A 27,844-nucleotide genomic window follows, 5' to 3' on the forward strand; every position below is an offset into this window, starting at 1 on the left:
TCCTTGTGGGCTAGAAACCAGCCCTTCTCAGCAAAGGTCACAGCAGAGAGGTGTCCCTTCCTCACATGCCTTGAGGACACCTGGCCATTAGAGAGGGCACTCAGACCCCAGGGCCGTGGGAGGATGCCCAGAGACGCACAGTTGAAGACCAGCCCCCATGGCCCAGGACATCAAGAGGTCCTTTAAAGCTCCCGTTTTCCTCAGTGTGTGTGTGTGTGTGTGTGTGAGAGAGAGAGAGAGAGGGAGTGTGCGCGTGTGCTGGGATGGGTGTGGAGCTGAGGTTGTTTCACAATGAGGAGTGAGCATGGCTGCACTTATACACAGTCTGTGTCTAGCACATGAGCGTTTAGCCTGACTGCTCTGTTCGAACCACAGGCGCGGACACACCCACCTCTCTGGACAGACGGACAGATGGCAGCAGACCCGCAGGTGGCCCAGCCCAAAGGCAAAGTGCCGGCAGTCAGTTTCCAGCGGTCAAGGGCCATTGTGACGGTGCTGGCCCAGCCTGAGTGGATGGTTCTGGCTAAGTACCCGGGGGCCCTGTCAGCTTGGGAACAGTGTCACCACCTCTGGGGATGCAGAGCTCTCGCTGGGGAAGATCCTTGGAGACGAGGAGACATATGTGACCCGCTTGTAGGCCTCTGCCACCGGGACCCACCCAGCCTGCAGCAGGGCCACCTCCACCAAGAGGGCTCTGAGAGGTAAGTCACAGAAAGACAAAGCACACACGACAGCGAGAGCATGCTGAGGGGGCGCTGTCACAGGACAGGTTCCACCATCCGGACATGTCAGAATCCAACAGCAATAAATACCACGGACAGTGCCAGCACCTGAGGAACAGCAGCAGGGAGCAGCACTGACGGAGCCCTCAGAGGGCAGAGCCTGGCGGGCGGCCCACAGAGCCAGAGGCCGTGTGCCTGGCCTGTGTGTGGCAGGACTCCAGGCAGGCGCCTGAGAGGCTGCCCGTGGGCACTCGCTGGCCATCATCTGCATGCCGTGGCCTGCTGGCTGGCATGTCTGGCACTCGGCACATTTCCCTCACGTTTCTGCGAGGGGCCTGAGCGGCAGTGTCCACCGGAAGCGTGCTGCCCACTGCCCTCAGGAGCTGTTGAGCAGCCTCTGCCGTGCGCTCTTGTCCTCGTGGTTGGTCTGCTTGTCACTGCTCGCGGCCAGATCTGTAGGTGGAGGACAGGCCTGTGAGGGCGGCCTCACTGCTGGGCCTGAGGGAGGGAGGGCCCCACCAGCCCAGAACCACCCCCCCTCTCTCTGTGCCCTTCAGGAGAGAGGGGGACAGAGGAAAGTCGGGGGGCCAGGCCACAGCACACCCAGTCACGCATAGCACCGAGCGCAAGGACCCGCCCCAGGATCTGGGTTTGAGCCCCCAGCTGCCCACGTGCAGCAGAGAAGCTTCACAAGTGGTGAAGCGGGTCTGCAGGCTCTCTCTCATCTCTCTCCCCCCTCCTCTCCGGCCTATCCAACAAAATGAGAAGAAAGTTAAGCCGGCAGGCGGGGCAGACCGGCCGGGGTGTGGGGGACTCACCCGTGAGCTCAGTGGCGGGGCCGTGGGGGTGCCGTGGCCGTCCGTCCAGTGCATCGGTGCGCACGAGGCCGAGGCAGGCGAGCAGCAGCAGGGGGTCTGCGCCCGGGGTGCTCTGCAGGTGCTGCAGCACCGACAGGCAGCGGTAAGACTTGAGCTCACCCGCGTTCTCCTCCAGGAAGAGCAGGTATAGGCTGAGGTCGTCGAAGCGGCGGGCGGTCAGCGCCTGCACGTCCACGGAGGGCAGCAGCTGGTAGGCGCGCAGCACGCGGGCACGGCCCCGCAGCGGCAGGCAGAGCGCGTAGGCTGCGGCAGGCAGCAGCGCCAGGTACACGGCCAGCTGCAGGCCACCCAGCAGGCGGAACACGCCCACGGCCACCAGCTTGCACTGGAAACGCGGGGGCACGCTGCTGTCGTTGGCCAGCACACCGGAGCGCACGCTGCAGGCGAACTCGTCCGAGCTGGCCGCAAAGCCCAGGTAGAAGGCCAGGTAGGCGCAGGCCGCGGCCAGGGCCACCAGAGACAGTAGCCGGCAGCCCAGGTAGGTGGCCACCAGCCCGCGGGCGCCACGCTTGCTGCGCAGGAACTGCTCCACGATCGGGTAATGAAACTGGCGCTCAGACAGCTCGCACGGGCTGTGGGGAGAGGCAGGAAGGGGGCTGCTCCCAGCCGCAGCTGTCCCTCATGCTGTGGAAGCCCCACCCAGGACAAACCAGAGGTGGGAGTAGCCATCCCGCTTGCAGGCACCCCCCAGTGGACACGCCCCACACAGCGGGGGAGACTAGCGCCCCCTGCCCCACGCGCCCCGGCACCAGGCTGACCTCTGGCTCAGGCCGGCCCCCGGCCCCGGGCAGCCCCCGTCAGGTGCGTCCTGCTCCCTGGCACTCTTGATGGCCTTGATGGCGCGGTTGTAGACCTTGTCCAGCTCCTCCATGATGAACTTGAGGTCCGAGCACAGGTGGGGAGCCGCCGTGAAGCGCCAGAAGAGGGACGGCAGGTACAGCACGATGGCCACCAGCAGCAGGATATACGGGAAGAACTGGGCACAGGTGCGTGGGGACGTGAGTCCACCTGACTAGGGTGCTTCACACAGACCAGAGACTAGGCTTCCTGCAGGGCCACAGCAAGGCCCAGTGTCCTCCTGCAGACCCTCGACTGGCTCCTCCTCACTGTCCCCTGGCCCTCACTGGCTCTCCTCCATACCCTCTTCCAATCAGACCCCTGACCAGCTTTCCAGGTCTCTTCCAGACTCATTTTTCTAAATGCAAGACTGCACATTTATTTTTTTTACTATTTATTCCCTTTTTGGTTTTTATTGTAGTTGTTGTTGTTGGATAGGATGTAGACAGGAAGAGAAAGACACCCACAGACCTGTTTGTGAAGTGACTCCCCTGCAGGTGAGGAGCCAGAGGAGCCAGGATTTTGAACCTGGATCCTTACGCTGGTCCTTGAACTTGGTGCCACCTGTGCTTAATCTGCTGCGCTACCACTTTAGGCCCAGCTCCTCACTGTCCCCCCTGCAGAGCCTGGACCGAGCCCTTTACTGTGCTTCACCAAAAAGCTTACCTCCTCACTGGCTCTCCTGCAGACCCCTGACCCAGCTTTCCACTGTCTTCCAGACTTTTATATTTATTTTCCCTTCTGTTGCCCTTTTGTTTCTGTAGTTAGTATTGTTATTATTGATGTCATCGTTGTTAGGACAGACACCTGCACACCTGCTTCACCGCCTGTGAAGCAACTCCCCTGCAGGTGGGGAGCCGGGGGCTCGAACCAGGATCCTTACGCTGGTCCTTGGGCTTAGCAACCACGAGCGTGCTACTTCCCGACTCCCCTCTCCCACACTCTTGACCCAGGTCAATTTCCCTTCCACAGACCCAGCTCCTCACTGTCCCTCCTGCAGACTCTTGACCAGATCCAACCATCTTTTCTCTAGACCCCACTCCTCCCTACTAATCCTGCAGACCCCCAACCCAAGTTCCAATGTCCTTCCTCAGGACACATAACCCAACTCCTCCGTCCCTCTGGCAGACCCCAGACTCAGCTCCTCGCTGTCCTTCCTGCAGACCCCTGACTGACCTCTCCCTGTCCCTCAGGCAGACCCTGGACCCAGCCCTTTACTGTGCCTCATCAAAAACCTTCCCTTCAGGAGTCAGGCGGTAGCATAGCGGGTTAAGCGCAGATGGCTCCAAGCGCAAGGACCAGAGTAAGGATCCTGGTTTGAGCCCCCGGCTCCCCACCTGCAGGGGGGTCGCTACACAGGCGGTGAAGCAGGTCTGCAGGTGTCTGTCTTTCTCTCCATCCTATCCAACAACAACATCAAACAAGGGATATATATATATTATGTATATATACCCTACCTCCTCACTGTCCTCCTTGCAGGCCCTGACCCAGCTTTCCACTGTTTGTTCCAGACTCTGGTCCAGGCTCCTTACTGCCTCTCCTGCAGGCCCTGGCCCGGCTCCACTGTCCCTCAAACCCCCCTGAGCCAACTCCTTACTGAGCATGCCCCAAACCCCCACCCAGCTCTTTGTGGTGACACTGTGTGCCAGTTCATGTCCGATGGCTTGAGTGACCAGGTGCAGTGGGGGGCACGTGGGGTGCTAACTTGTCAGTCTCTTCTGGGTGGGCTCTCAGGTGGCCAACACCCTGGAAACCCCTCACTGTGGGGCCCTGACCTCCCAGCACAAGCGCCCATCTCGCAGAAGTGGGTACCGTGGCACAGTGGATGCCAGCCCCCACCGCCCCAGCTCTGCCTCCTGAAATCAGCCAAGGAACAGTACCACTGAACACAGGTTTCGGAATTCTCCTGCTGCTTCCCGGGAGGGTAGTGATGCCCATGCCCCGGGGGCAGCATGGTAGGCAGAGCCCATGCCCGGGTCCCTCCCATCAGCCGCTGCTCACTTCTCTCTCCATCAATAAAGTGCTTCCTGAGCTGGAGCAAGTGTCTATAGTTGTGCGCCAAGCAGGGGATCTGGGGACGTGGGTGCTGGACGGGGCCTGGGGCCCTGCACCCCACAGAGGGGACCCCAGCCCGAGTGAGCCGCATACTCATGCTACACTCCTCAGTGGTGGCCCGTGGAACCACTCTCCCCCAGAGGGGCCGGCTCACAGGTCAAGGCCTGGGTTCGAGCTCCAGTGACTTCCAACTCTGCAGAGAAGGGATGAGCAGGTGTGTGGTGAGGAGTCACCAGGACCCCAACTCCTAGGGTGGGGGTGGGAAATACGCTCAGAGATGTGGTGTGGGGGGGGTGAGAGTGACCGAGGGTGAGTGGTGGGGTGAAATGCAGGTGTGGGTTGAGAGGGCTGAGGTGGTGGCTGCAGGGTAGGGTGGGCTTGAGCCCTGATGCCATGGTCTCCAGCTGTCTCCTGGCTCCCTGTGGGCTGGCGACAAGGCGACTGGGCATGGGACCGGGTAGGGTGAGGGCCAGCCAGTGCAGCTGTCAGGCTGGGTGGGGCAGTGAGTGTTGAACAAATGTCACCGAGGGGAGGGGGCAGTGATCTGCTTGGACAGATGGCCACGCCCAGAGCAGAGGTCAAGGCAGGACAGGGCTGATGAGGGCGAGTCTGCAGGACTGAACCTGGCAGAGGGACAGTGCTGGGGGTCAGGAAGGAGTCATGGGCAGGGACAGGCGGGGCTGAGGCCTTGAAGGAGGTGAGAGAGCAGAAGGCAGGTGAGCGCCCTGGGGGGCCGTGTGACATGAGACTCGGGGTACAACCTTTCCTGGTGCCATCCCCCGGCCACCCACCATCCCCCCGGTGCCCCAGCCTGCCCGTTCTCTCGGGTGCAGGGCACCATGGGCAGCGGGGGACAGGGACCCTGCAGAGGACACTGGTCCAAGGCCGGGGTGATGAGAGGTGCCTGCTCTGCCCCACGCACAGCCCAGACCTCAGCCAGGCCCTGAAGGAGGCTTCACGCTGTGGTGTCTGTCTGTCTGTGGAAGTCTGCACAGCACCGAAACCCAACGAGCATAGCAGAACAGGGAGGTGCCGACTGCCTGCTGGCCAGGAGCCCGTGCATGTGTGTGCGTGTCTCCCCGGGGAGGAGGACTGAGGCGTCAGTCGTGGGCGCCAAGGCCGGGAGCAGAGTCCATGCCCCAGTGAGCCTGGAGCCCCCTCCCCATGACTGATGGGGCGAGGTCACTGCACCTGGTCCTCATGGCCTGCACCCCAGGGTCTGGAACCTGTGGGGCGCAGACAGTGCCACCATGCCACCCCCTCCCCAACAAGAGCAGCCAGCCCTCACCTTGTGCAGCCACAGCGGCTGGCTGGCGTCCACTTGCCCGACGCTGGCCCAGCAGTAGGCATCCACGAAGGCGGCCTGGCGCCAGGAGAAGGAGCTGGGCGAGAAGCAGCTGATCTGGGTGCCTGCGGGCAGAGGGGCACCTGAGTCTGCCTGCCTCCGCCACATCCCTCCCTCCAGCACCCACAGCGCTCTGAGGATGTGGGGGCACAGGCCCAGGATGGGGATCAGTTGGCCGGGGGTGCCCGTGGAAGGGGGGCCAGAGCCCCAGACAGCCTGGCCAGGACAGCTGGGAGGCCAGTGCATGCCTTCTACACTGTGCCCTCCCTCAAACAGTCACAGGGCCCGGGCTCCCACCAGAAATGAAGCAGGTGGCGGAGTGGCAGGCGGAGTGCCCAGTGCTGCTCGGGCCTCTGCGCTCACTCTCATGGGGTCAGCCTTCAACCCCCACTCGCTCGAAAAGAGCTCCACAGGACGGGTGTGCACATGCCAGGGAGCCAGGGGGGCCAGGGGCCCAGGGGGTCTGGAGTCAGGAGCCCGTCGCCTGCCCATCACCTCCAGCTCAGCCCCAGGTTGCCCACAGCCCAATGTCCTGAAGGCCCCAGCCAACTACTCAGGGCAGTCGGTTCAGTCTGGATGCAGCCAAGTGGCTGAAGTGAAAGGTTCTTCCTGTGAGCCTGCCCGCCCGCCCACACGGTCTTCCTCACTGGGTTCAGTTTTAGTTTCTATTTGGGGACTTGTGTGACCTCACTGCCCCAGCCTCCCCCAGCGCCCAACCATCCAGTGCAGGGCCTCAGGCTGCTGAGCCCCCTCCCTCACCTGGAGTTTCACAGAGAAGGGGGTGTTCCTGCCCCGGACAGGTCACACAGGAGCCCAGAAGTGCCCCCACCCCAAGCTCCAGAGTGGAGCAGGCCCGGGGTGGCCCTCCCGGCTCAGCCAGAGTCCCAGGCAGACACCCAGCACGGTGAGAGCTTCATGAGCACTTGAGCACATGCACGGTGGTCTCTCCTGTCTGTCCCCCATCTCTCACCCGCTGGGGGGCAGAGACTCCTGCAGGCAGCCGTCAGCAGTGGCTCCACAGAGGGGCCCGAGGACACAGTGCTGAGCAGGCGAGGCAGAAGCAGGCACAGCGTGTTCAGCCTGCACCCAAGGCCCTGGGCTCACACTGCAGCACCGCTGGGTGCTGGAGCAGTGCTCTGTGCATGCCCCTCCCCAGTGAGACAAGAACAAGCAGGTGTGGGAGGTGCACCAGTCTGGGCGCACGGTACAGTGCAGAGCATCTGGGCTCATGGGGGAGGGTCATGAGCGGTGGCACAAGGCTGCAGGTCTCCCTCTCCCTTCTCCTTCCCTTCCATTTTCTGTGTCTATCCAAAATAAAGACAATAGTAAACAAAACAAACAGCGCAGTAAACAATATTAAACAAAATATTAAACAAAATAGTAAACAATTAAGCGCACGTGGCGCAATGCGCAAGGACCAGCGTAAGGATCCTGGTTTGAGCCCCTGGCTCCCCACCTGCAGGGGAGTCGCTTCACGGGTGGTGAAGCAGGTCTGCAGGTGTCTGTCTTTCTCTCCCCCTCTGTCTTCCCCTCCTCTCTCCATTTCTCTCTGTCCTGACCAACAATGACATTAACAACAACAACAATAAAACAAGGGCAACAAAAGGAAATAAACATTAAAAAAAAACCTTAAAGAATGGGGGTGACGCCCCACAGTGAGCCCTGCGGCAGCGTCCGCCAGGCAGGAGGACGTCCCTTTGTTTACGCAGAGCCCGCACCCTAGCTGGCTGTGATGCTGGGATGGGTTGGGGGCTCAGCACCCATGTCTGTGCTCTGGCTGGGCCACCACCCTGCTCCAGGCTCCAGCACTGCCCAGGAGCACTGCCCATGTTCCTGCCATCTGGCTTCTCAAGCTGGGCTCCAGAGGGTGGGTCCCTCATGGGCAGACACCCCAAGAGGCCCCGAGGATGGAGCCCAGACAGTGCTGGGTCACAGCAGGAATCAGCACACCTTGCTCTCTGGGGGGGGGGGGGTCGCTGTCACTCATGACAATAGTGAGGGGGCCTCTGCTGCCCTTCTCAACGTGTTCTGTGGGAACCCGGACCCAGTGCCACGACACAGTGAGGAGACATTCATCCAGACACCAGGCACCGTGAGACACTTTATGTCTGTGACATCATGTCTGTGGGGACCCTGTGCACCCATAAAACCATGCATGGGGACCCACTGTCCCTGTGACACTATGCTCAGTGGGAACCGTTTGTCCCCGTGACACCATGTTCTGTGGGTCTGACTGAGAAACCACCACTATGGAGCAATCGGTCCCTGTGACACTAAGCTCAAAGAGGAAACTCAGTCCCTGAAATAACAAACTATGGGACCCTCTGTCCCTGTGACACCATGCTCTGTGGGACCCTCTATCCATGTGACACCAAGTTCTGTGGGACCGTCTGTCCCTGTGACACCATGTTCTGTGGGACCCTCTGTCCCTGTGACACCATGCTCTGTGGGACCCTCTGTCCCTGTGACACCATGCTCTGTGGGACCCTCTGTCCCTGTGACACCAAGTTCTGTGGGAACCTCTGTCCCTGTGACACCATGCTCTGTGGGACCCTCTATCCATGTGACACCAAGCTCTGTGGGACCCTCTGTCCCTGTGACACCATGCTCTGTGGGACCCTCTGTCCCAGTGACACCATGTTCTGTGGGACCCTCTGTCCCAGTGACACCATGCTCTGTGGGAACCTCTGTCCCTGTGACACCATGCTCTGTGGGACCGTCTGTCCCTGTGACACCATGCTCTGTGGGACCTTCTGTCCCCGTGATACCATGTTCTGTGGGACCCTCTGTCCCTGTGACACCAAGCTCTGTGGGACCCTCTGTCCATGTGACACTGAGTTCTGTAGGAACCTCTGTCCCAGTGACACCATGCTCTGTGGGACCCTCTGTCCCTGTGAAACTATGCTCTATGAGACCCTCTGTCCCAGTGACACCATGTTCTGTGGGAACCTCTGTCTCCATGACACCAAGCTCTGTGGGACCCTCTATCCATGTGACACCAAGTTCTGTGGGAACCTCTGTCCCTGTGACACCATGCTCTGTGGGACCCTCTATCCATGTGACACCAAGCTCTGTGGGACCGTCTGTCCCTGTGACACAATGCTCTGTGGGACCCTCTGTCTCCATGACACCAAGCTCTGTGGGACCCTCTGTCCATGTGACACCGAGTTCTGTGGGACCTTCTGTCCCCCTGACACCATGCTCTGTGGGAACCTCTGTCCCTGTGACACCAAGCTCTGTAGGACCCTCTGTCCCTGTGACACCATGCTCTGTGGGACCGTCTGTCCCTGTGACACCATGCTCTGTAGGACCCTCTGTCCCCGTGACACCATGTTCTGTGGGACCCTCTGTCCCCGTGACACCAAGCTCTGTGGGACCCTCTGTCCTTGTGACACCAAGCTCTGTGGGACCCTCTGTCCCTGTGACACTATGCTCTGTGGGACCCTCTGTCCCAGTGACACCATGTTCTGTGGAACCCTCTGTCTCCATGACACCAAGCTCTGTGGGACCCTCTATCCATGTGACACCAAGTTCTGTGGGAACCTCTGTCCCTGTGATGCCATGCTCTGTGGGACCATCTGTTCATGTGACACCAAGCTCTGTGGGACCCTCTGTCCATGTGACACCAAGCTCTGTGGGACCCTCTGTCCCCATGACACCATGCTCTGTGAGACCCTCTGTCCCGTGACACCATGCTCTGTGGGACCCTGTCCCATGACACCATGCTCTGTGGGATCCTCTGTCCCAGTGACACCATGTTCTGTGGGACCCTCTGTCCCCATGACACCATCCTCTGTGGGACCCTCTGTCCCGTGACACCATGCTCTGTGGGAACCTCTGTATCCATGACACCACGCTCTGTGGGAACCTCTGTATCCATGACACCAAGCTCTGTGGGACCCTCTGTCCCAGTGACACCATGTTCTGTGGGACCCTCTGTCTCCATGACACCAAGCTCTGTGGGACCCTCTATCCATGTGACACCAAGTTCTGTGGGAACCTCTGTCCCTGTGATGCCATGCTCTGTGGGACCATCTGTTCATGTGACACCAAGCTCTGTGGGACCCTCTGTCCATGTGACACCGAGTTCTGTGGGAACCTCTGTCCCCATGACACCATGCTCTGTGGGACCATCTGTCCATGTGACACCAAGTTCTGTGGGAACCTCTGTCCCCATGACACCATGCTCTGTGGGACCCTCTGTCCCAGTGACACCATGCTCTGTGGGACCCTCTGTCCCGTGACACCATGCTCTGTGGGAACCTCTGTCCCAGTGACACCATGTTCTGTGGGACCCTCTGTCCCCATGACACCATGCTCTGTGGGACCCTCTGTCCCGTGACACCATGCTCTGTGGGACCCTGTCCCGTGACACCATGCTCTGTGGGACCCTCTGCCCCATGACACCATGCTCTGGGGACTCGCCTCATGACACCCTGCTTGTGGGACCCTCTGTCTCCATGACAGTCTGGGGGCCACCTTCCCTTGACACCATGCTCTGTGAGACTACCCCTGTGACTCCATGGTCTGTGGGACCCTCTGTCCCCGTCACCATCCACCACCATCAGGATCCTTCTCTGGGTCACCATGCTTAGAGAGCTGTCCCCTGCTGAGTCCTTCCCTGCCACCTTCCTGCAGGCTGAGCTGACACTGCTGGGGTGAGCTCCTAAGGCCCTGCCTCCCCCAACCTGCCCACCCTGGGAGGAGCAGCCAGCCCGACCTCCTTGCTGAGCCCTTCCAGTGCCTAGAAAGTGGAGGCCGGCACTCACACCGCCGATCTGACATCCCCACGCTGTGCGGATGGGAGCAGGGCTGTCACCGGCCTATGTCTGCCTGAAGTGGCAGCAGGGCCCTCAGGGCGGCCTCACTGCCTGTGCCCCAGGGTACACCAGGACTTCGGGCTGCAGAGCAGAGCCCGGCTTCCTTGTCTCAGCCTGCCCTCCCTGCCCTGTCCTCAGTCATCCTGTGAGCATGTCCTTGGCAGCAGCTGGCACCCAGCCTGGGAGCCAGCCTACACAAGCCAGCATCCCGCGGCCCTGGGCACACGTCCTGGAACCCCAGACACCCCCACCTGGAAGAGGGCACTCCACACACACACACACACCCCCCGCAGGCGCAGTCCTGCCCGGTCCAGCCCAGCCCAGCCCAGCCCTGGAGCGCTGGCCCCGGCGCACGCAGCCTGGGAGAGCAGCACACAGGAGGCCTCTGCTCGCGCGCGCGATCTCCAGGCCCAGCTAGTGCTGCCCTGGTGACTGACAGCGAGGGGGAGGGGTTTGCAGGGCTCCGGGTGATTGACAGCAGCTGGGGAGGTGCGCGGCTCCGGGTGATTGACAACAGCTGGGGGAGGGGGGGGTGCGCGGCTCCGGGTGATTGACAACAGCTGGGGGAGGGGGGTGTGCGCGGCTCCGGGTGATTGACAACAGCTGGGGGAGGGGGGTGTGCGCGGCTCCGGGTGATTGACAGCAGCTGGGGGGCCCTGCCCAGCGCCGGAGCATCCTCGGAGGGCCGCACCTGCCCTGCCGCCATTAGGGCGGCGGCGCACCTCTGGGGACGAGGGTCCACGAGGCGGCAGACAAAGGGGCGGCCTCCTCCCGGAACACCACCCGCCGCCTGTACCCCGGGAACACGGGACCCTCACCTGCCCCCGCCTCCGCAACGCGCCTCCCTTCCCCGGGGGAGGATGGGGCCCCGGACCTGCCCCTCCCGGAACGCGGGAAGCCCCGTGCCCCGCCCCTGCACCCCGAAAGTGGGCGCCCCGGCCCTGCGCCCCGAAGACGGGAGCCCCGGCCCTGCGCCCCTTTGCCGGGAGCCCCGGCCCTGCGCCCCGAAGACGGGAGACCCCGGCCCTGCGCCCCGAAGACCGGAGACCCCGGCCCTGCGCCCCGAAGACGGGAACCCCGGCCCTGCGCCCCTTTGCCGGGAGCCCCGGCCCTGCGCCCCGAAGGCGCCCGCCCGCACTCACCCACCGAGATCTCCTGCGCGAACGCCAGCGAGATGAGCAGCAGCGGCAGCCCCACGGCCACGCACGTGAGCACCTTGTCGGCCGCCAGCTCCAGCCGCAGCCCCTGGAACTGCGGGCCCGCCGGCTCCTTGAGCAGGAAGTCGGAGAACACGTACTCGGTGGCCAGGTGCGCGATGGCCATGCCGCCGCCGCTCGGACCCGCGCCCGGGCCCGCGCCCTCGCCCGGCCAGCCGGAACCGCCCGCCGCCGCCGCTTCCGGGGGCGGGGCCGCGCGGGGGCGGGGTGGGCGGGTGGGTGCGCCCCTGGGTGCCGCCCCCGAGCCGAGGGGCTCCCGGCCCCGCCCGCCCCAGCCCCGCACCTCGCCCGCCTCGGCTCGGCCCCGCCAGGAGGGGCCCCAGGAGGCAGCCAGGATGCCGTCCTCCCGCGCATTCCCGGGGCCACCTGCACCATCTGCACCGGGGAGAGAGCACCACGACCATCTTACACGTGAAGCTTTATTACAAAGAGAAGTGCTGTCAGACTGGAGCTTGGCTCTCTTAAAAAAGGAAGTGAGGGAAAAGGAGAAAGCGTAGCCCCCGTGGCGTGTGGTCCGGGGAGTCATAAATAAGGTGTCTGCCAGCCCCGGTGTGAGCACCTCAGGCTGGTGGGCTGGGGCCTGCCGGTCAGCACAGTGACTGATGCGGCCAGAGGGAGGCCCACGGCCCTCACCCAGACTCCAGCTCTGCCGGGTTTCTCCACGCTGCCATGAGGCCGGGCAGCGGGCAGGGCCGGCTCACACTCAGTGCGTGGCCCACTGGGTCCGGAGAGGCCGTGAGCTGACCTGGCTGGGCCGCCAGTGCCACAGGGTGGGCGGGCTGGTGGCACTGAGGACTGTGCGTCCCCTCTCCCACCAGCCTGCTGGACCCATAAACTGCTTCGTGGGACCTTCACTTCGCAAGGTGGAGACGTGGAGAATCCCCCACGTGCCTCAGAAGAGGGCCAGGCACGTCCTCAGCAGTGGACCCCAGGCCTGCAGGTTACTGCCCTGCACACAGCTCCCAGCACCGAGTCCCTAGCACCGAAATCCCAGCACCAAAAAAAAAAAAAAAAAAAGGGAAGAGGCCGGCAGACTGGCCTCCCACAGTCGACTCCCCACCTTTCTGGGAAAGTCCAAACACCCCACAGAAACATTGTACAAACACCTAACAGAAAGCCAGGGTGAACATTCAAGTATTTCCACAGGCCTGTGTGCAGACAGCAGCAACTTTGTCAAATGTGTGTGACTTTGCCTTCTGTGAGGAACAGCAGCAGGCGCTTACAGGAGAGGCGGAAGGTGAGCCACTTCCAGCAGCGGCTGGCACGTCCTGTCCCTGGACAGCCGGGAAGGGCTCACCGGTGGGCTGGCACTGCGTCCGGCTGTGGCTCCCAGGCAGGGGAGGAGGCTGAACGCACACTGGGGTGGGGGGTACAGGCAGAGGGGCTCCCCTCGGCTGACACGTAATAAGAGCAGCCTCCTTCATGCTGGCACCGCAGGCCACACAGCCCACAGGGAAATAAATAAAACACAAGCACCTGCTGTGTCCTGGGATGCCTAGACAGACGGGGGGGGGGACAAGGGTCACAGGGCCTCGGTGGGGAGCGCGCAGGTCTGCACCTCCCGGTAGGCTCCCCTCTGGCGCTCGGAGCGTAGCCTGAGGAGCAGAGCCAGCGACAGGCCCAGCAGCAGCAGCCCCAGGAGGAAGAGAATCACCAGGGCGGCCTTGGCTCCTCGTGGCCCCAGCTGCTTGCCAAAGAAGTAGAGGTGCTCCTGGCCGGGGGGGCCTGTGCAGGGAGAGGGCAGGGCGTGTGGGCCTGGGCGCTGCAGGGACGCCGCCTCCCCAGGGGGCAGGGGACCTTACCTTTGGGGGGCTCCGTGGCTGGGCTGGACCGGCCCCTGGAAGGAGGCTTGGTGGAATAGGGAACCATGTTGTCTGCACAGAGAAGACGGAGGCCGCTTTGCGATCCACAGGCAGAGTCAGGGCTCCTGTGTGGTCCCTGCCCGCTCTTCCCGGTCACACGGGGGTGCTGCCTGTTCTCCTAGCCCCGCTGCTCCCCCGGGGACACGCCTCCCTGCGGCCACCCACTGGCCCCGGGGCATCAGAAAGACAAGACCACTGCTCATTGCCAGCCTCCTCCCGGGGACGGGGGCTCCGCCCAGCACACGCACCCGTGTTCCGCAGCACCGTGTAGGTAGTCTCCATGCCGGCGTGGATGTGGTCGGAGACGTGGCAATGCAGAAGCCACGTACCGGGGTGGTCAGCAAACAGCTCGATGGTTTGGAAGGTGCCAGGAAAGAGGTCGTACACGTCTTCCCGGTAAGACGTGTCTATCTGCAGACAGACACAAGGCACAGACCACAGGTGTCAGGCTGGGCAAACGGAGTGAGAGCTCTGGACAGGTGCAGGAGCCATTGCCTGGGGAGGGGGCAGCCTCCACTGGCCCTCAGGCCTGCCTCTGGACGGTGCAGCAGGGAACAGCAGCCAGGAAACTGGCTAGAGGACAGGCACACTCGTGGAGTGCAAGGCTCAGGGTTCGCAGGGCCTCCGTGCTCGGCAGACTCAACAATGCAGTGGGCTTAAGAAAAGAACCCAGGATCCGGGCGGTGGCGCAGCAGGTGAAGCGCAGGTGATGCAAAGCGCAAGGACCGGCGTGAGGATCCCAGTTCGAGCCCCCGGCTCCCCACCTGCAGGGGAGTCGCTTCACAGGCGGTGAAGCAGGTCTGCAGGTGTCTGTCTTTCTCTCCCCCTCTGTCTTCCCCTCCTCTCTCCATTTCTCTCTGTCCTATCCAACAACAACGACAACAACAATAATAACTACAACAATAAAACAACAAGGGCAACAAAAGGGAATAAATAAATAAATATGAAAAGAAAAGAACCCAATACTCTGCTTCTAAAGTTTACATGGGAAGACGCAGACCTAGAACAGCCAAGTGTACAACAGACTTTGAATAAACTCTGTGTGTGCAGGACAGTCAGTCCTGTGAGCAGAGCAGCTGCTAAGCACATGAGCCCCGCTGTGGGCTCACTCACCATCAGTGTCTACGGTGGTGACTAAGCACAAGGGGAGGCAGGGGAGCTGCCTGCTCCCCATTCCTGGAACTAGAGCAGCCGCCCTGGCTTCCCACGGGCTGCGTGCGAGCAGGCTTTCTATTCCACTTCCTTTTCTGGCCCGCTTGGAGAGTGCTGAGGATGACAGCTCTCTGGACCTTATCCCTGGAGACTGACTCAGCAGGCCTGGGGGTGGGGCCCGGCCCTCCCAGACACAGCCCTCTGGGGCTCTGCCGGTGGCATCCCTACATGGCACAGCCTAGGCTGGGGAGCCCCCACACATACACATCTGCACGTACACACACCCAGTCCAGCTCAAGAGGGCAACAGTCAAGGCAGAGCTCTGGGGCGCGAGCCAGGCTTGGAACTAACTGCCTTCTGAACTCTGTCAGCTAAGCTCTTAGAGGAGAAAGGAGGGAGAGCATGGCAGACAGAGGAGGTGTGAGGAGAGGGGCAGTGGGCAGATGCCTGCAGCCGAGGGGCCACCCTTGCTCAGCTCCAGGTCTACACAGCACAGGGACAGACATATGAGACAGATCGAAGGGGCTTCTGCTACTTCCCCCCCCTCCCCAGCTGCCTCCCGGCACTCACTTTGAAGAGAAAGCTCTCGGCATGGTAGTGGACGGTGTGGATGTCCACCTCGCTGCCTAGCCCCAGCAGGTACCAGTTTGTCATGCTGTCTTCATTCATGACCAGGCCATGGAGGTTCCCAAAAATCTTCCCGTTGATGGCTGCAGAGGGGGAGGGAAGTGCAAGGGTTACAGGTCACAGTGCCACTCCCTGGGAATGGGCCAAAAAGACAGTTTTCTCCACCTGCCCGACAGAGGTGGGTACACTCGCCCACACTGGTCAATGCCCCAACACTCTAGACCCCAAGGGCAGGAGTGAAACCCTCGCTCAATGAGCAGAAAGGAGAAATGGCAGCGGGGTTCCTGCAGCATGCCGTCTGCTGGCTGGGAAGTTCTCAGACCACCACCCCACAGATGAGTGACAAGCAGAGAACAGCCGAGTGGGAGTGGAACCACTGGGAGCCTGTTGACCTTCTATCTCCTGAGAACTCGCCAGGGCCCAGTCCTGAGCTGGGCAGACTCTCTGAAGGGCAAGCAGCTTCTGTGGGCCCAGGAGCAGGCTTATGTGGGGCAGACGTCACAGGGCTTCCTGCAGGTTTCATAGCCCATGTGAGCAGCACTCACTAAAACACAGGAGCAGTCAGGGCAGGGGGCTGGGAGGGCAGTCACTGAGGGAGCACAGTGCCAACAGAAAAGCTGCTCCGACCTCACTGAGCGGCCAGAGAGCGCCCTCACAGCGGGCGGGCAGACGGGCTCCAGGAAGGAAGCCAGGCCCTTCCTCTCATAGGCTCAGCCAAGCATGTGTACTGACACACTAGCTGGGCGGTGAGGGGAGGCTCTGTTTTTTTTTTTAATATTTATTTATTCCCTTTTGTTGCCCTTGTTTTATTGTTGTAGTTATTGTTATCAATGTCATCATTGTTAGATAGGACAGAGAGAAATGGAGAGAGGAGGGGAAGACAGAGAGGGGGAGAGAAAGACAGACACCTGCAGACCTGCTTCACCACCTGTGAAGCGACTCCCCTGCAGGTGGGGAGCCGGGGACTGGAACCGGGATCCTTACACCAGTCCTTGCGCTTATGCACGACTCTCAGGGAGGTTCTGTTTTTTAGATTCCTCCCCGGGCTCACAGCTTAAGGGCACCTGCACTTAGAGACGGGAGCCCCCCCCCAAGGTCTCTGAGGACCTATGTGTTCCCAGGGAAACCTGGGCTTCCTGGAGCCCCCCCCCCCCCCCCCCGTGTCCAGGAGGCGCATGGGCCCATCTGGCTGAGAAGCGGGTGTGCACCGTGCATCCTGTTGCTCTCTTCAAAGTCATCCGCGGGCCTGAAGTCCCGAGGGTCCTTGTTGAGGTACTTCTTGATGTTGTCGCCCAGGTACCAGGACTCGTTCTCATTGAAGACCAGAAACAGGAGGACAAACTCGTGGTCCACGTCGCTCCTCCTCCCCTTGTCGTTGAGCACGCCTTCTCTGCAGGTGATCAGCGGGCCCATCAGGCCGCTGTACATGTCCTGTGTGGGCGAAGCAGCGGGTGAGGACGGCCCCTAGGGCTGGGCAGCCAGGGGTGGGGAGGCCTGGCTCACACTGCGCTCCCATCTACCCCTCGGGCCACAGCGACAGCCACGTGGACATCCACATGTCACCGACTGCACCCCGCGGCGGCCGGCAGAGCCCCTGGCGCCTCAGCTCACACTGCACGGGGCCTAGCCGGCCCAGGGGAACACACTGAGTGAGGGCCGGGGGACCACCCAGCCTATGCCAACGGTCAGCCGTGTGTGCTCCACTGTGCATGCAGCTGAGGACGGGGCAGACGGCCCCACCCCGTGGGCAGCAGGGGCCAGATGACCCTCACTTTCCTTAAAGCTCGCCTTTCACATGAGGAGGGACCTTCCTGTGGACGTCGGCCATGCCCAGCACCGGGCTGGCTCATGGCGGCCCAGATCCTTGCCTTCAGCCCCTCAGGGAGCCCCGTGTGCCCCGCACAGCCTGTGGCTTCAGGGACTCTCCGCAGCATCCCTCTCTCAGGGCTCTGGCGGGCCTGAGGACTCTTCACACCACAGCCTCCACACACCAGGCAGGTAATACCAGCAAACCGCGACCACTATCTGGAGAGCCGGTTACCCGCTTATCTGGCGGCCCCGCTCTCTGCTGAAACCACTCTGGTGAGCTGGCGACCACAAGTCTCCCGCCCTGCTCCTCCTGCACTCTCGGCAGCCTCCAGAGTCCTAAACCAATGTCTTGTTTGGCCTGGGTCCCTGTCGTAAGCAGAGGTATGGACACCTGGGCCCGGCTCATGGGAAGCTGCTGGGAGGCCATGGCTCCCTCACCTTCACAAAGTCCACCGTGGAGTAGTACAGCCAGGGGATGCAGTTGGGGTCCGAGGGCCCGGGGCCCGATCTCTTTGGGACGTTCCATCGGTACGTCCTGATTTCTCCTGTGACAGGGAGGAGGAGGAAGCACTCAGTGGTGGCCCTGGTCCATGGGGGTCTTCGTGGGCTGGGGAGTCCCGCCCTCAGAACGTGGCAGCTCACACTGGTCCTGCCTGGGGGCCGCACACAGGGAGCCCTCCCGCCACCACTCAGCACGTGTGGCCGCCGTCCCTGCTCACCCCTGGCTCCCACAAGGTCCAGGGGGCTCGGCCTCTCCTCCACCCTGTGGCCACACTGCCAGGGCTGGGGTCCCCTGTCTGTGGGCTCTCTGGGTTCCAGTGGGTGGGCCTCTGGTCTGTCCCTGCCCCCACAGACAGCACCATGTGGCCGGCTGGCCCAGCACCCATGAAGGACCCGTGCACCCTCCCCTCCCTGAATCAGCGGGACCAAGATGACACCGCCATCTCCCAGTAAAAGCCACCATGAATCACAGTCCCCGCAGCTCTCTGCCCACCCCACCCAAGGGACACTCGGCCTGGAGCCCCAGCGCCCTGGGCCAAGTAGAGCCAGCTGTAGGCCCCAGGGCGAGGTCCCCTTATCAACGCCACTGGGTCCCCCAAGCAAGACACACCCCTGTGCAAGGACCTGGCAGGCATGAGCACGTGAAGCGGCTGTGAGGTCCCCCCGTAACCACTGCCACACAGTCCCAGAGGGCTGCCCCCACCCTGCGGCCCCTTCTCCCTTCACCTCTGCATCTCGCCCGAGCCAGGAAGGCCAGCCAATCCCTGGGGTGAGGCCCTCTGACCTCCCCTTCCCTGCAGGGACCCTCAGAATCCAATCCAGGGGCAGGCACCCATCCTGCCCCAGGTGCCTCAGTGGGACAGCGGCCGCCCCACCCACACGCAGGGAGTCCTGCAAGCTGCTCTTCTGTGGCAGCCACGGCTGGGAGGAGAGGGCACAGAGCACAGCCTGGGGACGGGTAGGGCAGGGCAGGGCACCAGAAGCCAGCACGCCCTGCACCCCGCCTGTCCGTGCACGCAGGCACACCCTCCCTGCAGGCTGGGCACTCAGTGCAGAGTGCAGGTGACCCCCCAAGTCTCTCGCAGGGTTTCTGGTGATGCACCTGCTTGTTTGTCTGCAAGCACTGGCTCATTTCCTGTGCCACCTGCTGCTGGGCAGCAGCGTTCACTGTGAGCAGCGAGGAGGGCCACACCTCCCCAGGCACCCACGGCCTCCGGGACCCCTGTGGCAGGTCCCGCAGCTCAGTGTCCTTCCCGGCCACGAGGCCACTGCGCGAGCCCCGAGCAGCCCCAGAAACTGGGCCATCCCCTTGCCCTTCCCGGCCTTCCAAAACCTGCCCTCAGGTGGTTCTGCAAAGACCCTCCTGCCTGGGGCCCTGAGGCCCGACCACCAGCCTGAGCTGGGCAGGGCTCTGGTGAACGCACCCCGCCCCCGGGGCGTGGACGCACCTGGCTTGGTGGCGGGCACTTGCAGCTGCTTCCCGCTGTCCACGGCCTCCACGCCATGGGCCCAGATGGAGTAGGGCCGCTCCGCCTTGTTCTTAAAGATGATGAGGATGGAGTCGCCCACCTCTGCATGGATCATGGGGCCTGGAGGCAGAGGCCGGCCTGAGAGGCTGTGCTGCTTATCCCAGCTCCCAGCTTCATGCTGCTTGGGGAGTCTGCCTTCAGGGTAAGCGTGCCACGTAGCCTCGGCCCAGCGGGAGGGGGCAGCACCTGCAGCCAGAGGCCCTGGGTCCATCCCCAGTGTGTGTGCCACTGCGTGCTCTGGTGTCTCCCTCCTACCTGAGACTCTGTCTCACAGGAAGCAAATAAATGAGCAAGTCAATGTCCATGGAGGGCCAGAGAGATGGCTCACTGGGTAGGACACACGCCTTGCTGCATGTGCAGCCCAAGGCTGGGCCCCAGTGACACATGGGAGGGGCCAGGGTGCTGGAAGAGGCTTTGGTGCTTTGCTGTCCCTATCTGAATAGAAAAGCAGGCCAACAGGCCAAGTGGTGGTGCACCTGGTTAAGTGCTCACATTACAATGCGCAGGGACCCAGGTTCCAGCCCCTGGTCCCCACTTGCAGAGGGTGGAGCTTCACGAGTGGTGAAGCAGGGCTGTAGGTGTCTGTCTCCCTCTCTATCTCCCCCCTCTGAATTTCTCTCTGTCACTAATCAATAACAAATAAAGATAAAAAAAAAAAAGACAAGCAGCCTGGAGGGTTGAGACTGTCCACATACAGAGCCCTGGTGCCAACACAGACACACACAGACACACACATACACACACACACACACACACACAGCCAGGGCCGCGGAACATAGCAGTTTATGTGACAGACTCTCATGCCTGAGCATCCAGAGGTCTCAGGTTCAATCCCCTACACCAAGAAACCATAGTGGGAAAAGGGGGAAAAATCCACGTAGTGACTGGTTGGTGGGAGGACCTGGGTTCGCGCCCTGCTTTCTTCCTTCCTGAGAGCGGCCCCGGGTGAGTGTCAGCATCCTCACTGTGTCTACCAGCACTACCCTCAGCGGGCCCTGTGGGTGCTACAACCCCTCCGCAGCAGCTGGGCAGCACGCATGGACGGCTGAAGCAGGCTCAGCGGGCAGTGAGCATCAGGGGCCGCCATGCCACAGCTAGCGCCACAGCTGTGCCCACCGCTGGGGGCTTCCCAGAGGGGAAGCCGAGCCTGCACACCACCCCCAGAAGGCTGGGGCACCAGCCCAAGGGACCCAGCTTCCCGGGGGGCAGCAGCGATGGGGCACCTGCCTCTGAGCACTGTGGAATGGGGCGGGCCCTGCCCCCTGCTGGGGACTGTGGGCACGGCAGGCACGTATGGGACATTGAGCAGACCCAGAGCAGGCGCTCACACTGGGTGGAGAGACGGCTCCCCTGTGGCGCCGAGCCTGACCCTGGGTGACTGGCGAGACCAGGCACTACCTCCCGGATGCACCATCTCTTCCTAGGCCCCAGGTTCTAGACAGATGTGGTTCAGGGCTGCAGAGTGACATACACGGTGCCCCTGACGCTGCAGGTGGGAGAAGGCACCTGGCACCTGCGTGCCCCAGGCTCACAGGATGCTGTGTGAATGTGCGGGCAGGGGAGCTGTGTGAGTGCCCACATACGTGTGTGTGCATGTGAACATGTGAGCAGGTGAGCTGTGTGTCTGTGAAGATCCACGTGTGCGAGTGAGCATGTGTGTGAGTACACGTGTGAACTCTGTGTGTGTATTCATGTGTGAACATTCGTGTATGAAGAAGCCTGTGAGCACATGTGAACAGTGTGTCTGTGGGTTTCTGGGGAGGGGGCAGGGGAGCTGGGCTGGTGCCCACCCAGAGAGTGTCTGGGGGCAGGTGAGCTGGGCTGGTGCCCACCCAGAGAGTGTCTGGGGGCAGGTCAGCTGGGGCTAGGTACTAACCCAGAGAGTGTCTGGGGGCAGGTGAGCTGGGGCTGGGTACTAACCCAGAGAGTGCCTGGGGGCAGGAGAGCTGGGGCTGGGTACTAACCCAGAGAGTGCCTGGGGGCAGGAGAGCTGGGGCTGGGTACTAACCCAGAGAGTGTCTGGGGGCAGGTGAGCTGATGCTGGTGCCCACCCAGAGAGTGTCTGGGGGCAGGTGAGCTGGGGCTGGGTACTAACCCAGAGAGTGTCTGGGGGCAGGTGAGCTGGGGCTGGGTACTAACCCAGAGAGTGTCTCGGGGCAGGCGAGCTGGGGCTGGGTACTAACCCAGAGAGTGTCTGGGAGCAGGCGAGCTGGGGCTGGGTACTAACCCAGAGAGTGTCTGGGGTCCGGTGAGCTGGGCTGGTGCTCACCCAGAGAGTGTCTGGGGGCTGGTGAGCTGGGCTGGTGCCCACCCAGAGAGTGTCTGGGGGCAGGTGAGCTGGGGCTGGGTACTAACCCAGAGAGTGTCTGGGGGCAGGTGAGCTGGGCTGGTGCCCACCCAGAGAGTGTCTTGGGGCAGGTGAGCTGGGCTGGTGCCCACCCAGAGAGTGTCTGGGGGCAGGTGAGCTGGGCTGGTGCCCACCCAGAGAGTGTCTGGGGGCAGGTAAGCTGGGCTGGTGCCCACCCAGAGAGTGTCTGGGGGCAGGTGAGCTGGGCTGGTGCCCACCCAGAGAGTGTCTGGGGGCAGGTGAGTTGGGCTGATGCCCACCCAGAGAGTGTCTGGGGGCAGGTGAGCTGGGGCTGGGTACTAACCCAGAGAGTGTCTGGGGGCAGGTGAGCTGGGGCTGGGTACTAACCCAGAGAGTGTCTGGGGGCAGGTGAGCTGGGGCTGGGTACTAACCCAGAGAGTGTCTGGGGGCAGGTGAGCTGGGGCTGGGTACTAACCCAGAGAGTGTCTGGGGGCAGGTGAGCTGGGCTGGTGCTCACCCAGAGAGTGTCTGGGGGCAGGTGAGCTGGGCTGGTGCCCACCCAGAGAGTGTCTGGGGGCAGGTGAGCTGGGCTGGTGCCCACCCAGAGAGTGTCTGGGGGCAGGTGAGCTGGGCTGGTGCCCACCCAGAGAGTGTCTGGGGGCAGGTGAGCTGGGGCTGGGTACTAACCCAGAGAGTGTCTGGGGGCAGGTGAGCTGGGCTGGTGCTCACCCAGAGAGTGTCTGGGGGCAGGTGAGCTGGGCTGGTGCCCACCCAGAGAGTGTCTGGGGGCAGGTGAGCTGGGCTGGTGCCCACCCAGAGAGTGTCTGGGGGCAGGTGAGCTGGGCTGGTGCCCACCCAGAGAGTGTCTGGGGGCAGGTGAGTTGGGCTGATGCCCACCCAGAGAGTGTCTGGGGGCAGGTGAGCTGGGGCTGGGTACTAACCCAGAGAGTGTCTGGGGGCAGGTGAGCTGGGGCTGGGTACTAACCCAGAGAGTGTCTGGGGGCAGGTGAGCTGGGGCTGGGTACTAACCCAGAGAGTGTCTGGGGGCAGGTGAGCTGGGGCTGGGTACTAACCCAGAGAGTGTCTGGGGGCAGGTGAGCTGGGCTGGTGCTCACCCAGAGAGTGTCTGGGGGCAGGTGAGCTGGGCTGGTGCCCACCCAGAGAGTGTCTGGGGGCAGGTGAGCTGGGCTGGTGCCCACCCAGAGAGTGTCTGGGGGCAGGTGAGCTGGGCTGGTGCCCACCCAGAGAGTGTCTGGGGGCAGGTGAGCTGGGGCTGGGTACTAACCCAGAGAGTGTCTGGGGGCAGGTGAGCTGGGCTGGTGCTCACCCAGAGAGTGTCTGGGGGCAGGTGAGCTGGGCTGGTGCCCACCCAGAGAGTGTCTGGGGGCAGGTGAGCTGGGCTGGTGCCCACCCAGAGAGTGTCTGGGGGCAGGTGAGCTGGGCTGGTGCCCACCCAGAGAGTGTCTGGGGGCAGGTGAGCTGGGCTGGTGCCCACCCAGAGAGTGTCTGGGGGCAGGTGAGCTGGGGCTGGGTACTAACCCAGAGAGTGTCTGGGGGCAGGTGAGCTGGGGCTGGGTACTAACCCAGAGAGTGTCTGGGGGCAGGTGAGCTGGGGCTGGGTACTAACCCAGAGAGTGTCTGGGGGCAGTTGAGCTGGGCTGGTGCCCACCCAGAGAGTGTCTGGGGGCAGGTGAGCTGGGCTGGTGCCCACCCAGAGAGTGTCTGGGGGCAGGTGAGTTGGGCTGATGCCCACCCAGAGAGTGTCTGGGGGCAGGTGAGCTGGGGCTGGGTACTAACCCAGAGAGTGTCTGGGGGCAGGTGAGCTGGGCTGGTGCTCACCCAGAGAGTGTCTGGGGGCAGGTGAGCTGGGCTGGTGCCCACCCAGAGAGTGTCTGGGGGCAGGTGAGCTGGGCTGGTGCCCACCCAGAGAGTGTCTGGGGGCAGGTGAGCTGGGCTGGTGCTCACCCAGAGAGTGTCTGGGGGCAGGTGAGATGGGCTGGTGCCTACCCAGGAGCTCCAGGTGCTCCTCCTGAGGGGGCCGGGCCTTGATCTCCACAAACTCCCCGTTGGTGTACTCCCGGTACACCACCTTCTTGTACTGGGAGCCGATCCAGTTCTCGGTGTGGTTCATGAATATGTCTCCATGCCTGTGGCGGGAGGAGCGCAGCTGTCCCAGGGTTCTGCTGGGCCCAGTGCCTGGGGGGGGTAGCGGAGGCCCACCAGCCCTGCCTTCACCCATCCTGTGCCACTGCAGGCTCTCGGGCTCTGAGCTGACCCACCCGCGGGTGTACCCATCCTGGCTCTCGGTGCCCCTGCCCCCACGCCCTGCAGCCCATTCGGAACATTCATCCCTCCTGCTGCCCAGCTCCACCCACTGCTCCTGAGGACCCAGCCCGCCCGGCTGTGGGCTCTGTGAGCTGTGTGCCTGCAGTGTCCTCTCCTGGCCAGCTCCCCTGAACAAGCTGTTTCTGACCCTAGACCTTCGCCCCTGCCCCTCCTGCTGGGGTGGCCAAGTGGCCAGAGGCCAGGCCTGTGGGCTAAGGGCAGGAGCTGAGGAGCAGAGGTCTGGCTGCTGGGCTCCCTGTGTGGGTGCTGAGGGTGCCACAGAGGCAGCACTCCCCAAGCCCCGGTGCTGTGCTGACCTCAGGCCAGGGCCGGTGTGCTGAGACCCACCCTCCAGCCAGAGCTCCCCCTTCTCCACTCCCTTGGGAGCGCAACCCCCTCTCCCCCCGGGGATCCAGGAGAGCGTGTGGGCACCCACGGGCATGGGGGAGGGGCCTGCAAGCACTGGCCCACCCCCCCTTATCTTGCCCCCGGGCTCCCTGCAGAGCTGCCCCTCTCAGGGCTGCCAGAGGAGCAGGTGACACCCAGCACCTCAGTCCAGCTGCCTCCTGGGGCAGTGGGCAGCTGGCTATGGTGAGGGGGCAGACCCCATGGAGGTGAGGAGCAGACCCCATGGAGGTGAGGAGCAGACCCGTGGAGGTGAGGCACAGACCCCGTGGAGGTGAGGAGCAGAAGACCCCATGGAGGTGAGGAGCAGACCCGTGGAGGTGAGGAGCAGGTCCCATGGAGGTGAGGCACAGACCCCATGGAGGTGAGGAGCAGACCCCATGGAGGTGAGGAGCAGCTCCCATGAAGGTGAGGAGCAGACCCCGTGGAGGTGAGGAGCAGACCCCGTGGAGGTGAGGAGCAGACCCCGTGGAGGTGAGGAGCAGACCCCGTGGAGGTGAGGAGCAGACCCCGTGGAGGTGAGGAGCAGACCCCGTGGAGGTGAGGAGCAGACCCCGTGGAGGTGAGGAGCAGGTCCCGTGGAGGTGAGGAGCAGACCCCGTGGAGGTGAGGAGCAGACCCCGTGGAGGTGAGGAGCAGACCCCGTGGAGGTGAGGAGCAGACCCCGTGGAGGTGAGGAGCAGGTCCCATGGAGGTGAGGAGCAGACCCCGTGGAGGTGAGGAGCAGACCCCGTGGAGGTGAGGAGCAGACCCCGTGGAGGTGAGGAGCAGACCCATGGAGGTGAGGGAGTGCCCGCACTGGGTCTGAGCTCACTGCCTCAGTGCTGTCTGCACTCATTCCTCCAGCACCCGCCCCCCCATGCAGCTGGGCCCCAGTACCTTTCCCCTCCGGCGTCCAAGTGCTGCTTTTCGAACTCCCAGTTTTTGTTGGGGGCATAATCCCATTCTACCTCCTCAGCGGCGATGTAAAAGGTCCGCATCATCCCATAGGGCTGCTCGGCGGGGTCCTTCATGCCGCAGCTGCCGACCTCATACATCTGGTTCATGCCTTTGGAGAAGTGGCCCAGAGTGGAGCAGAACACCCTGAACAGACCTGGGGAGAGGGCCGCACGGCTCAGCACGCCTGTTCCCCACTCTGGCCAGCAGGCGGAGGAGGCTCACAGCCCCTCCACATGGCCTCAGAGTGGGGGTCAGGTCCCCAGGACCACACACTGCTCCCGGGAGCCAGCACCTGCTGGCATATCTGGGGACACAGAGTGGTACGTGGTCCCTGGGTCCCGCTGCACATGGCTCCCCGGGAGGGCGCTCCTGAGAATGGAGACCAGATAGGGCTCTGCACGCCAGGACCAGCGCCAGGAAGGCGCGGGTGAGGCCAGCTTGTGCAGCCAGGCACTCTCCCTAAAGGGTTCATGAAGTGCAGAGTGACACAGGGGAGGTTGCCAGTGATCTCACTCAGCCCTGCGGGGCTGTGGTGCACCAGATGAGAGGATGGCGGCTAGCCCTGATGTCCCTGCCCACACCCAGCTGGCTCACGGCAGATGGTGCCACACTGTGAGCAGAGCTTTCTAGATGCTCACCCAAGTCACAGAGGACCAGATTATTGCAGGAGTTGAGCTCCCAGTGAAGCTGCTCCCCCCACTCCCCTGCAGGGCCTCTGCTGCCAGCCCAGGGAGCTTCTGCTCTGCCATACAGGCCACAGCTCCTGGCAGCCCCCAGGGGTGCAGAGCCACCCTAAGACCACAGGAGGTGCTGTGACACTATGAGGAGACACATCTGGGGTGCCCAGGGCCCCCCATCCTCAGGATCTGCCTTCCCTAGGACTGAGCACTGTGGGGTCTGGGCAGGGGGCACATGGCGGCCTGGCGGCCTGCAGCTGGGGGACAGCAAGCAGGCCTGTGACTGTGGGATATGCACTCACCACCAAGGCCAGAGCACCAGGCAGGCTGAGCACTTGCCCAGCAGACTGACCACCTGCAAGCTCGGGACAAGGCTGGGTGGGCGTGGGGCACTGACTTACTTGGCCCTGGGGACACTGGCACACAAGGCCTTGTGTGGCTCCATGTCTGCAGATGCTCTGCTTTCCAGAGAGGGAGGTGCTGGCCCCTCCTTGGGCGCCCTCCGGGGAAAGCAGAGACACCTGATCACTGACCAACAGCCCCACTCTGTGCCAGGGAAGGAGCACCAGGCCAGGCCAGCCCCCCAGAGCAATTCCAAGCAGGCAGTGAGCGATGGCCCAGCTCAGAACCATCAGAAGCTGCCAGGAGGTGCAGTGGCAGAGCCATGGACTCACAGGCATGAAGCCCAGCGTCTGCCTGGCACTGTGTGAGTCAGAGCGACACTCTCTCTCGTTACTAAGCAAAGTTTAGGGAAGCAGGAGGCACCCTCTCTCCCGGGGCCAGGGACGCCCACCTCTGCCTGCTGGGCACGAGCCACTGCTTCTCCCTCATCCTCACACCAGTTGGGACTGGCACAGCTTGGGCTCCTCCCCGCTCAGACTCTGGCAGAAGCGCCCGTGTCTGGCCCACTTCCGCGGCACCCTGTGGTTGGTGGCAGGGTGGGGAGTGGTGCTCACCTGCGTGGTCAGGCTGCATGAAGGTGGTGGTGGAGACGTGTGGGAACAGGGCCAGGCTATCCCGGTGAGCCCCCCGAAGCAGGAGGGTGTTGCCTTGGAAGTAGACCCCGTGCATGTCGGTGTCGGTGCCCATGCCCATCAGGTGCCAGGACACCCTGTCCCTCTGGCACATGCTCAGGCCCGGCTGGTTGCCGTACATGTAGCCGTTGATGGCTGGGCAGGGAGAGAGGCCGTCAGCCCACCACCAAGGGCAGACCCTGCACACACACATTCTCACTCTCTCGTCATGGAAGACCCTGCCATCAGAGAGCACACAGCAGGGGCTAAAGGCACCCAGGCAAGCTCCCGGTGAAGCTGCCTACGAGTGAGAGGCTCTAGTTAACGCCCTGCAGCGCTCCAGGCACCGGCAGCTATGCCTGGCTGTTTCCTGCCCTACTCCTCAGATGGCCCAGTGGCAGGCGAGGAAGCCTTCACTGCACAGGGGACTTTGCAGACCACAGATGACACCTCCTTGTGAGCACAGTAGCCTTCCGGAAACTGCCATGGGGACCCCGGCTCTGGAGGCTCCGGTCTGGGCACCCCTAGTGAGTCTCTTCAGCCGTGCGTCCATCTCAGCTGTAAGGTCCCCGTTTGCTGACGACTGCAGTCGCCAGGCCCTGATCGTGTAGTTCTGTCACTCAGCTATCGGCTGCCGGCTGGCATCACAAGTGCAGGCTCACTCAGTGCCAAGGGACTGGTTTTGGAGAGGGGCGCTGGGCTTCCAGAACCAATGCTCCTCTAGAGGATATGGCCTGCCCTACCACGACCTGTCTCAGGTCAAGTAAAGTGACTGACATGACGACTACCTCAGTATCTCCAAACTGGGCCGTTTCCCTCTTCC

General features: G+C 62.8%; 3 protein-coding genes and 1 long non-coding RNA gene across 8 annotated transcripts in view; 2 read left to right on the forward strand and 2 right to left on the reverse strand.

Annotated features, from left to right (window-relative positions):
- Positions 1-857: 857 nt before the first annotated feature.
- Positions 858-12,045, reverse strand: PANX1 (pannexin 1). Of its 2 annotated transcripts, XM_060179672.1 has the most exons (5): positions 11,800-12,043; positions 5,781-5,902; positions 2,359-2,576; positions 1,541-2,172; positions 858-1,175 (listed from the first exon to the last, which is right to left on the reverse strand). In XM_060179672.1, the coding sequence occupies exons 1-5, from the start codon at positions 11,978-11,980 to the stop codon at positions 1,099-1,101; spliced, it is 1,230 nt and encodes a 409-aa protein (XP_060035655.1). In that variant the 5' UTR covers positions 11,981-12,043; the 3' UTR covers positions 858-1,098. The 2 variants fall into 2 exon arrangements, with proteins under 2 accessions (XP_060035655.1, XP_060035656.1); XM_060179673.1 differs by lacking the exon at positions 2,359-2,576 and having other exon boundaries at positions 11,804-12,045.
- Positions 9,343-10,499, forward strand: LOC132534901 (mucin-2-like). Its single transcript, XM_060179626.1, has 3 exons — positions 9,343-9,521; positions 9,586-9,829; positions 10,476-10,499. Exons 1-3 carry the CDS (start codon positions 9,394-9,396, stop codon positions 10,497-10,499), a joined length of 396 nt encoding a protein of 131 aa, XP_060035609.1. The 5' UTR covers positions 9,343-9,393.
- Positions 12,046-12,997: 952 nt separating the features above from the next.
- HEPHL1 (hephaestin like 1) overlaps positions 12,998-27,844 on the reverse strand; it is a 40,816-nt gene continuing 25,969 nt past the window's right edge. The window contains exons 12-21 of one of the 4 annotated variants that reach the window (XM_060179674.1): positions 26,965-27,177; positions 25,272-25,485; positions 23,628-23,809; positions 19,274-19,414; positions 17,763-17,869; positions 16,724-16,946; positions 15,459-15,598; positions 13,985-14,147; positions 13,677-13,722; positions 12,998-13,599 (exon numbers count right to left, since the gene is read on the reverse strand). In XM_060179674.1, coding sequence (XP_060035657.1) covers positions 13,005-13,599; positions 13,677-13,722; positions 13,985-14,147; positions 15,459-15,598; positions 16,724-16,946; positions 17,763-17,869; positions 19,274-19,414; positions 23,628-23,809; positions 25,272-25,485; positions 26,965-27,177 — 2,024 coding nt within the window. In that variant the 3' untranslated portion in view covers positions 12,998-13,004. Of the gene's footprint in view, positions 13,600-13,676; positions 13,749-13,984; positions 14,148-15,458; positions 15,599-16,723; positions 16,947-17,762; positions 17,870-19,273; positions 19,415-23,627; positions 23,810-25,271; positions 25,486-26,964; positions 27,178-27,844 lie in introns of all 4 variants that reach the window. The other 3 variants (XM_060179675.1, XM_016187129.2, XM_060179676.1) reach the window with 3 other exon arrangements.
- On the forward strand, positions 24,161-24,934 carry LOC132534945 (uncharacterized). Its single transcript, XR_009546709.1, has 2 exons — positions 24,161-24,601; positions 24,713-24,934. It is a non-coding gene; the product is annotated as an uncharacterized LOC132534945 (long non-coding RNA).

Source organism: Erinaceus europaeus, chromosome 20, assembly GCF_950295315.1.
Source record: "Erinaceus europaeus chromosome 20, mEriEur2.1, whole genome shotgun sequence".
Taxonomy (NCBI): Eukaryota; Metazoa; Chordata; class Mammalia; order Eulipotyphla; family Erinaceidae; genus Erinaceus; species Erinaceus europaeus.

Excerpts from the sequence above, each read along its gene's own strand:
- LOC132534901 (XM_060179626.1), top strand. The coding sequence starts at position 9,394 with ATGCCATGCTCTGTGGGACCATCTGTTCATGTGACACCAAGCTCTGTG. Across the intron at positions 9,522-9,585 it reads TCTGTGAGACCCTCTGTCCC|TGACACCATGTTCTGTGGGA; the intron begins GTGACACCATGC and ends CCTCTGTCCCAG. Across the intron at positions 9,830-10,475 it reads TCCATGTGACACCAAGTTCT|GCTGAGCTGACACTGCTGGG; the intron begins GTGGGAACCTCT and ends ACCTTCCTGCAG.
- PANX1 (XM_060179672.1), bottom strand. The coding sequence starts at position 11,980 with ATGGCCATCGCGCACCTGGCCACCGAGTACGTGTTCTCCGACTTCCTG. Across the intron at positions 5,903-11,799 it reads CGCGCAGGAGATCTCGGTGG|GCACCCAGATCAGCTGCTTC; the intron begins GTGAGTGCGGGC and ends CTCTGCCCGCAG. Across the intron at positions 1,176-1,540 it reads CCCCGCCACTGAGCTCACGG|ATCTGGCCGCGAGCAGTGAC; the intron begins GTGAGTCCCCCA and ends CTCCACCTACAG.